At 41.6% G+C, this 10,000-nt stretch overlaps 2 protein-coding genes across 5 annotated transcripts in view; both read left to right on the top strand.

Moving 5' to 3' along the window:
• LOC130374402 (uncharacterized) overlaps positions 1–1,574 on the top strand; it is a 5,130-nt gene extending 3,556 nt beyond the window's left edge. The window contains exon 3 of one of the 2 annotated variants that reach the window (XM_056581146.1): positions 9–1,574. In XM_056581146.1, the coding sequence (XP_056437121.1) occupies positions 9–80 (72 nt within the window). In that variant the 3' untranslated portion in view covers positions 81–1,574. The other variant, XM_056581145.1, reaches the window with a different exon arrangement.
• Positions 1–10,000, top strand: part of LOC130374401 (G2/M phase-specific E3 ubiquitin-protein ligase) — a 79,646-nt gene that overhangs the window by 7,185 nt on the left and 62,461 nt on the right. Inside the window, exons 2-10 of one of the 3 annotated variants that reach the window (XM_056581141.1) lie at positions 1,585–1,694; positions 2,837–3,049; positions 3,209–3,344; positions 3,512–3,930; positions 4,091–4,401; positions 4,522–4,697; positions 4,925–5,097; positions 5,481–5,695; positions 6,016–7,389. The exons of 1 other annotated variant lie outside the window; for it this stretch is intronic. In XM_056581141.1, coding sequence (XP_056437116.1) covers positions 1,621–1,694; positions 2,837–3,049; positions 3,209–3,344; positions 3,512–3,930; positions 4,091–4,401; positions 4,522–4,697; positions 4,925–5,097; positions 5,481–5,695; positions 6,016–6,275 — 1,977 coding nt within the window. In that variant the 5' untranslated portion in view covers positions 1,585–1,620 and the 3' untranslated portion in view covers positions 6,276–7,389. Of the gene's footprint in view, positions 1–1,584; positions 1,695–2,836; positions 3,050–3,208; positions 3,345–3,511; positions 3,931–4,090; positions 4,402–4,521; positions 4,698–4,924; positions 5,098–5,480; positions 7,390–10,000 lie in introns of those variants that run through there. One more of the 3 variants, XM_056581142.1, reaches the window with a different exon arrangement.

Below are 10,000 nucleotides of genomic sequence, written 5' to 3'. Positions count from 1 at the left end.
TTCAACAGGTGAATCCACTTGAAAATGATGGGAACCATGGGATAAATGTTTTTTCCTCACTTCTACATTTGTTCCATTAATTAATATTATGAAGTTAATGCTGGCAGCACAATGTAAGCTGCACAATGTAACTGTGTTGATATGAAACAGTATAACGAGACATGTTAAATAAAGGTTAAAAAAAATTTAACTGGTTTTAAAACTGGAAATATAAAATGCATCATGAGACGATACTCACTCAAAAAAAAAAGTAAAAGGGGACATCAACACCACATCAGGCGACCGAAATGATAGAATGAGCGCATAACAGTGTTTTTGGCTAGTTTCACTTGCCTTAGGTTTTGATTAACTGGTTGAACGAAATGAATGAAACGCATGAATGAATGAATGAAACGCGACCAATTTAAGGTCTTAACTCTACATGGATAGTAGGGTCACAAGTTGATTGATTTGGCTGCCTTTCGTGTTTTCAGGAAGAATTTATAGTTTTTCTACTACGGAAGAGAATTTCTCTGTGGGTCTACGGCACAACGGATTGGAATCCGACCGTAGCCTACTATTATTTTCCCCCACAGTGGTATGAGTTCGAATCCCGTAATGTATCAACTGAAACACCCTCACACAAACAATTGAAAAATGATACGCTAACATACACAACTGAAAAGCTGGCATAAATACGAGTGAAACCCTTTGCTTGGACTACTGAAATGCTTTAACAGATACTTATGGCGACACATTAGTGCCATAATTCACTAATGTGATAAAAGATGCATTCGGGCGTATTATATTATTCCACACGCGTAGATATTAACTGCGAGCGCGCAAATGATCTCTGCGCGCGCGCAAATTACCTCTGCGCGCGCAAAACAGCCTCTCGCGCGCGCAAATTACCTCAGCGCGCGCAAAACAGCCTCTCGCGCGTAACAGCCTCTCGCGAAAGATGTTTTTACGCTCGCTCGAATTTAATTTTGGCACTATCGGGGAGGGAACCAAGGCAGGGCGGGCTTTCCTATGATTGGCCGTTTCTGAAGCGCGATATTTGATTGACAGCCTTCCTCAGCCCTCCTCTCATTCATAGTTAGATAGTTATGATAGTTACGTAGTGTAAATCCAGATTCTATGAGTATAGGCGCAGCCTTTTAAGTGTCGGCCTCATTGTCCTTTAAATAGCTGAAGAAAAGCTGTTTATTGGGAGCAGAACGTCCGCCGGCGCCCGACTATATCTGCGAAATGCGGACGTCGTTGAGGCACGCCGCAATTCAGAATTGAATGAGAGGAAGGCTGAGGAGGGCTGTCAATCAAAAGGCGGAATGCGTTTCAGTTTAAACGAAAGGTGTTTAAAAACAAAAAAGCGCGCAATTCAGACAAAGAATCGCCAGACTTAATGCAGACACGGGCGCTATGTCTGCTCAACAGCCTACAGGTAGCCTATCAGAAGCAGCTGCATTACTAAACAATATATTGGCCTCAGCAGAGACCATCAGAACCCTGACGAATGCCACAACAATCGGGCAGCAACCGAATGTTCTAATGCCATGTGTGGACACGGACAGTCAGTTAGCATCGCTGTTCCCATCCCGACAGCGTAGCAGCTTGCCGCTGCCAGGTGCAGCTCCAGTCATGACAGAATGTGCACCACGCTATCAAGCGCAGCAGTGCTTCGGCGGATGGACATCAGGCAAACGGAGAAAAAGGTAATACGTAGGAATTTGAAATTATCTTTCATATGTTTCCGAGTTTAAATTAGGGTGACCAAGTTTTACAGGTGTTTCAGTTAAACTCGTGACCGTGAACTGCTGACCATCAGCCGAAATCGTCGCTTGTTGTCGTGGCTACGCCAGCTGTTGGAAATCGGGACCAGGGCCCCGTTTCCCGATATCGATGGATCTTCGCTCGTAAGATCATTCTCTCGATGGATCTTTCGAACCATCGACAATTTCTTTGGAGCGTTTCCCGAAACTCCTCTTAACGTGAACGCGCATTCGCTGCACTCACGACGATCGTAGGATTGTCCTGTCCACTGACATGGTGCTGAAACGGGCTATGACGCAGGGGGAGACGCAGGAATGTCGGAGGAAAATGGGGTTGAAAAGGGTTAAAATATCTCCCCATCAAGGCCAACAGAGTAGCCTACGAAAAGAATAGATTGCAATAATATGAATGCTAAAGATATTAAAACACAATTGATTAAGCCTAGGCCGACATATATATCAGTCCTAATCCTGAGCGCACGATCGAGAGGTGGAAGTTGCGCTTTAGATGCCTTCACAAGTCCAGCGGAGGGCTCCAGTTTTCGCCGGCCAAGTCATGCGCTGTGATATCTGTGACAGCTATGTTGCACAGCATTGCAGCTAAGGCTGGGGTAGCTTTGGTTGAACCGGAGGACATTGAGGACGATGACGACGAGGAAGATCGGTGTGAGGACGGCCTCCCTCATAACTACGCGGCTGGTTTTCATGCACGTCGAAGAGCAAGAGTGATTGAGACTTTTTTTTAACCCCCTCCACCCTCCCACATGTCACTAAACATTCCCGTCAACGTGACCAATCCCCCCCATATGCCAGCCTTTTGCCTGCTCCTTTGCATTTTTTTTTAAAATATTTTTTATAATTAATATTTTTATAATTATTTTGGAAATGTTTTTGACATTTTATTGAAAAACAAATCATCAGAGGCTGCAGCACCTATACTTCCAGCGTCCCTGTCAGTACACATCGCGAGTCGACGTCTTTATTTTAATTGTATTTTGGCTACTACTGAATTTGTGATAAAACAAAGAATTCATGCAATTTTAAGTGTGTTTTCATGTAGTTTAATAGTTACATTCTTATTTCAGAGCTAGGACACAGCTGCATAACAATTTCAACAAGGACATTATACTACTCCCCGATCCATCATGGGGAATAGTGTGCAAACAAGGTGCAAAACTACGGCTACACAAACATGGCCACATCCTCAGTGCCTTTGAATTCCAGAAGGCCTGGGACCACCAGACTGTAGTAGAACGCATCAGGGATGGCTTTGGTGAGCACATTCCGGAGGATGTCAGGTAAAGGCCTATTTTCTTCTTCTTACTTTGTATGTTTAATAAAATAATCTTTATTTATTTATAGACCATTTTAAAAACAATCAGGCAACACCAGCGTACAACATATTGTTAATCTAATCTAAAAGCATTTTTGTTGTAATATCCCCATCTTCTTTGTAGCATCCAGTTACTAATGGCTTGTGGCAATAAACTGGTCGCCCCTAAGATCCAGGAGGGTCAGGAGCTGAATGGGATGTTAATCCATAAGGCTTATAGAACCAAAGCCCTGTATGTGAGACCATCAAGGAACCTTTTAGTAAGTTAGCTTTTTGTTGTTTACCACTTAATAAATTACACAAAATATATAAATATCCTTTGAAAATGAAGTGTACAGTTTATTGCTTGCTTAATTTCAAAGTAAAATTTTTGCTTTTGATATTCGATTATGTATTGATATTTAAATTTTTCATTTTTCTGTTTAAGACTGACTCGGATGAAGAAAATGAACTCTCCCACGTCACTACCTCACCAACGTCAAGCATGCGTGCAAATGCTGAGGACAGTGAGGATGATGTTCCTGTAGTTGTTGGTCCGCAAATCCACACAGGCATGCACAGCCATGGCACCACAAGGGCTGGTACAAGTTTCAGCAGTCATGCAAATAGCCATAGAGATTCCAACCCCACCAGCACTGATTTTGAAAACAGCTCTGGCCCAAATCACGCCGCAAGCAGTGCTGTGATGAGACCCAGAGCAATGGAAGGGAGTGATGGCAACCGTGGCAGTAGTGGTCTTGATGAAGACTACTCTTCATATTTATCACTCGTGGCTACCTTTCCTGACGACTCTTCAGATGATGAAGATTTAAACCAGGCAATAATTGCCAGTATGGCCAGTCAAATGTGAGTAGCACACACAGGATGTGAGCTTGCCTTTGCATTTTAAGATTACTGTGACACACACATTTTGGATTAATTAGTTGCTTATGACCAAAGATTTCATAAAACACAGGTCACATTATTGTGTTTCTGATCATAATTATTTTTCGTGTTGTCTTTATAGTGCAGAAAAGGTCCCGGTTGAGGAGATACTGCTGGAACTGTCGAGCAAAATTAGCTCAACACAGCGGTGTAAATTTAATATAAATCGCTCTGCTGTCTGGGAGGGAGCCATACGGGGCTTCCAAAGGGTATCTTATGACCCCAACTTCATGATCTTTGTCAAGTTCTCAGATGATATGGGGAAGTTTGAGGAAGGGATTGATTTAGGAGGGCCAAGGAGGGAATTCTTCATGCTGCTCATGGAGACCATTACCAGGTCACGCATGTTTGAGGGAAAAGAGAACAGCAAGAACTTGGCTCTAGACAGTACTGGTAAGGACTATAATAATAATATTACGCCATTTTAAAACACGGTGATTGATATCCATGACTTAATGCAGTAGTGCGTCTTTATGTATAATATTTCCTTCCTTGTATTCCATTGTTTTACAGCTCTAAGAGAGGACTGGTACTACACAGCTGGCAGAGCCATTGCAGTAAGCTTGGTACATGGCGGTCCACCACCAAACTTCCTCTCACCAACACTTTTCTCTCAGCTGGTTGATGGTTCAGCAAATCCTGTCCTGGAAGACATAGCTGACATGGAAGTCTTGGAAAAAGCCAAAAAAGTCAGTTGGTAGTTAGTTCTTAAATGTTACATTGTATTAGAATTAGGTTACATTACAATGTTCTCTTGGTATTTTGTATGTTGAGAGGGAGTATCGGTCCAGTCTAGGGAGCCCATTGTTGAATTAGCATGAAATGCCCATCCCTACTTCATTCAACATCTTAATAATAACTTATGACTATTAAGTATCCTCCATAACAAGCCATTCTGCTACTCCTTTGATGCTAGGTATCTGAAAGTACAACCCTTGAGGACCTTGAGGAGTCTATGGCACCTATGCTTGACTACTTGGCCAATGCAGGATGTCTGAGGCCTATGCGGTCCATAAGAGACAGGGATCTGCTAGTAGAGGACATTGTCATGTTTCAGGTCGTCCATAGGGTGCAAGGTCCATTTCAAAGGTATTCAGTGCTGATTCTTTACAGTCAGGTTAATCAAACAAGGCTTCAGAATTTTACCTGTGTGTGTGTGTGTGTGTGTGTGTGTGTGTGTGTGTGTGTGTGTGTGTGTGTGTGTGTGTGAGCATGTGCATGCGTGTTGAGCAGAGGGTGTAGTATTTTTGCTTGAAATGCCAATCCCTACTTTATACAACAATTTTTAAATGGCTAGTAGCGCTTGGACCACAACAACATGGCATTTATACGTGACACGATGACTTAACGTTGAATACACATGGTTTTGCCTGCGGTTTATGTATGGTGCGGTTAATAGTCAGGAAACTACGGAAGTAACCCTGATTTAAATTCTGCTAAATGAATATAATTGTTCTATGTTCTTTGGACAGATTCTGTGAAGGCCTCAAAACACTTGGGGTTCTGGAGAAAATTAGAGAGCATCCAGACAGCTTTCGCCCCCTGTTCTGCTTTCAGCCAAACATACTGACTGCCGACCAGGTGGAAGACCTTTTTACCATTCATCTGTCTCCGAAAGGGAGCAACAACAGAATTGCTGAGGAGAGAGTTGTTGCCTTCTGGAGAGACTATCTCCAGGATGCAGAAGGTAATTGAGAGTTTACTGTGCATCTATCTTTTCTTTAGAAAACCGCTATATCACAAAAACATTATAGCTTAAACGTCTTTATTCTCTTATTGTATTATTGTCACGTAGCACCTTGAGATTGTTGAAAGAAGAAAGGTGCGTTACAAATTCATTAGTTATTCATTCTTTGGATGCTTTGGTTTTGAGAAGTAAAATATTCTTATTGGACAATAAGATTATTCAGTATCAGCAGATGGTATGGTTTAGTATTTAGCTTAGATGTTGTCATATACACTTTATTTGGACCAACTACCAATTATGTTTTTGTGTTTTTATATAAGAAGAAGAAGGGCCATCCAAACTACAGAAGATATTGGCCTTTGCAACTGGAGCGTCTGTGGTACCACCTATTGGCTTTTCTCCAGCTCCCTCTGTCCAGTTCATTCACAAAGAAGATGACAACTTCTCCTCTACACCAATGTTCCCGATGAGCAACACATGTGTTAACTGCATCAAGTTGCCACTACATGTGTCATATCATCTGTTTAAGGAGAAGTTTGACTTTGCACTAGGAAACGCATATGGGTTTGGCAGGGCATGAATGTCCGTCAGTGTGTCTTTGAAAAAAGTTTTTAGTTCCATTTCTGAAGATGATATTGCCATTTGTGACCATTTTTTTTGAGTGAGCATCATCTCATGTTGCATTTTATGTTCCAGTTTTAAAACCAGTTGAAAAAACGTTGACCTTTATTTAACATGTCTCGTTATATAGTTTCATGGTAGGCCTACTGTTCAACAAAGTAACAGCCTAGTTGTGCAGCCTAGTTACATTGTGCTGCCAGCATTAACTTCATAATATTAATTAATGGAACAAATTTAGAAGTGAGGAAAAAACATTTATCTCATGGTTCCCATCATTTTCAAGTGGATTCACCTGTTGAATAAAGTTCATTGTGGTCTCATTAATGGTTACGTCATTGTCTGGAATAATTACATTATTGTTGGTTTGAAGTTCAGGCAATGGCCCTTCTTCATCAATACCATAATGGTTATCAACATCAAAGATGTCATTTACAACTGGATGAATTCCTACGCTGTTTATGACCCCAGTGTTGGATGTTAAGGCGTCTTATTTTTTGAAACGCGACCAATTTAAGGTCTTCACTCTACATGGATAGTAGGGTCACAAGTTGATTGATTTGGCTGCCTTTCGTGTTTTCAGGAAGAATTTATAGTTTTTCTACTACTGCAGAGAATTTCTCTGTGGGTCTACGGCACAACGGAATGGAATCCGACCGTACTATTATTTTCCCCCACAGTGGTATGAGTCCGAATCCCGTAATGTATCATATTTTAAGCAATCATTTTCCATTTATTTCGGCTTAAAACGGTTCTGCGTGACAAGTTCCTTCCAACTGGTTTCACCAGTTGTTACGAGATCTTTTCAGTTGTTCGAGTGAAGATGTTTCAGTTGTGTATGTAAAAGCTTTCACTTGTGTATGTGTGAGGTTTTCAGTATAGTATGTGAATGGTTTCATGTGTGTGTGTGAGAGGACATTTCAGTGTAAACGGAAGGCATTTCAGTGTAAACGGAAGGCGTTTCAGTGAAAACGGAAGGCGTTTCAGTGAAAACGGAAGACATTTCGGTGAAAACGGAAGACGTTTCAGTTGAAACGGAAGGTGGTTGAAAAGAAAAAGCGCGTAATTCAGACAAATAATCGACAATAATCGCCGTAGCACTGAAAAATGTGTAATCCCCCGCCCAACAGCGTGGGCCTCAATTACGTCCGCGTGCGGCGTGCCTCAACGACGTCCGCATTTCGCAGATATAACGTAGTCGGGCGCCGGCGGACGTTCTGCTCCCAATAAACAGCTTTTCTTCAGCTATTTAAAGGACAATGGGGCTGACACTTAAAAGGCTGCGCCTATACTCAGAATCTAGAGTAACATGTCTCGAGGTTATCAGTAGCTGTGTGTATGAGCACATTTTACTAGTATGTGTGAAAGCGTTTTAGTAGTTCATGTAAAAGGTTTCACTAGTTGTTACGAGAGCTTTTCAGTTGTTCGAGTGAAGGTGTTTCAGTTGTGTATGTAAAAGATTTCACTTGTGTATGTGTGAGGTTTTCAGTATAGTATGTGAATGGTTTCATATGTGTGTGAGAGAACATTTTTCAGCTGTGTTTATGAGAACATTTTACCAGTATGTGTGAAAGCATTTTAGTAGTTCATGTAAAAGGTTTCACTAGTTGTTACGAGAGCTTTTCAGTTGTTTGAGTGAAGATGTTTCAGTTGTGTATGTGAAAGCTTTCACTTGTGTATGTGTGAGGTTTTCAGTATAGTATGTGAATGGTTTCATATGTGTGTGAGAGGACATTTTTCAGCTGTGTTTATGAGAGCATTTTACCAGTATGTGTGAAAGCATTTCAGTAGTCCATGTAAAAGGTTTCACTAGGTTCTATGCAAGCTTTTCAGTTGTGTATGTGAGCGTATAATTTTTCAGTTGTTTGTGTGAGAGTGTTTCAGTTGTGTATGTAAAAGCTTTTCACTTGTATGTGTGCGAGTTTTTCAGTATAGTATGTGAATGAGTTTGGTTTCATATGTGTATGTGCATGCTTATTCTGAATAATGTCCCATACGGCCCCTCATACCCCTCGTCCGTCTTGTCCTGCTCTGCTTTCATTGTTGATTCCTCTCCCATGCTGAGAGGGAAAATAAACAAATCCCCTGTGCAGGGGAGACATCATGGAAAAATAAGTATTCTAGGTGGTTTGATTCAGGTTAGAGCTCAGCTGGATATCCTACACCTATCTGAAAAAATATATGTGTGCCTGATGGGAAAATGTGTTCAGTTTGAGCCTGGATCTCAAGACCATTTAGGCTTAAAGCACAACCTTTGACAGGCCTGCTTCATGGGGGCTATGGTTAGCTCTCTCCAGCTTAACCCCTCCATTGTCCCTCCACTATACCTGCCCCTGTCTCTCGCCCATGTTACACATCTTCTACACCCCACTCACAACTCCTGTGGCTTTCTATCTACCCCTAACACACACACACACAAATACAGACATATGCACACAGCAGACACTTGCACACACACACACACACACACACACACACACACACACACACACACACACACACACACACACACACACACACACACACACACACACACACACACACACACACACACACACACACACACACGTGTTGCTACCACTGCTCTACCCTGAGGTTTGGCTGATCACTGTTTCTATGTCTCTGCACACCAGGTGAGCCCTGTCCAAACAAATCCTGCACCCCCCTCTTGTTTTGTCTACAGCTCTACAGGGTATGAGGTGGGGCAATGCAGACAGTTTGTGTGTGTGTGTGTGTGTGTGTGTGTGTGTGTGTGTGTGTGTGTGTGTGTGTGTGTGTGTGTGTGTGTGTGTGTGTGTGTGTGTGTGTGTGTGTGTGTGTGTGTGTGTGTGTGTGTGGTTGTGTGTGTGTTTAATGTTCTATTTTTAAAAACCCTACAAGTAGAGCCACTGCTACTCTAACTGATTATAAGTTAGAGAGTATATATGAGTATAATTTGACTATGGTATGATATTTATTTTTAACATTTAGAAATGTAGAACACAAGATCCATTGTTGTCTTCCGTGTCTGTTGTTGTATATGACTTATAATGCAATGCTGTGAGTGATAATGGACTATATAGTTTGAGTATATTAGTGCCTTAAATGCTTGCACAGACAGGCTTTCTCTTGTAGCCACACAGCAAAGAGTCTGCAGAAAAAGGCATTCAGAGTAGGCTGCTCAGAGAAGAGACCGAGCTAGTGTTTGGATCTGTATCACCTGTGTGTGTTTTTGTGTTTGTGTGCATTTGTGTGCATGTGTTTGGCATGCCTGCGTGTGCATTTGTGTGTGTGTGTGTTGTGGAAGGATGCTGGACGATTTCCATGGCGTTTTGGTTTGGCACACTCAGATGGGTATTAAAAGGCAGGACTCTTAGCTTCCCCTGGATACTACGAGTAAACACATTGACAAACACACACACAAAAGAATAAGCCTGGAACATTGTTGCAATGATGAATGCCTGTATTTTTCAGGAAGCACTTTCTATTGTGTGCTCACGCGAGATAAAAACAGCTTTTTATTCACTTTAATCTTACTTGACAGCTTGTTGGTTTGAAAATAAGTCATTCAACACTGTTATGGTGACTCCTCTGGTACATAATAGGGTTTTCTGTATCTGTCTTTCAGCAATGCTCATTGTTCAGATTTTTATGTTACATGTGTCTACGAGGTAAGATGATTATTATTTTTTTGTTTCTCATTTTAGA

The sequence above is a fragment of the Gadus chalcogrammus genome, chromosome 21 (assembly GCF_026213295.1).
Source record: "Gadus chalcogrammus isolate NIFS_2021 chromosome 21, NIFS_Gcha_1.0, whole genome shotgun sequence".
Classification (NCBI taxonomy): domain Eukaryota; kingdom Metazoa; phylum Chordata; class Actinopteri; order Gadiformes; family Gadidae; genus Gadus; species Gadus chalcogrammus.
This window is presented reverse-complemented; position numbering and strand designations above follow the sequence as displayed.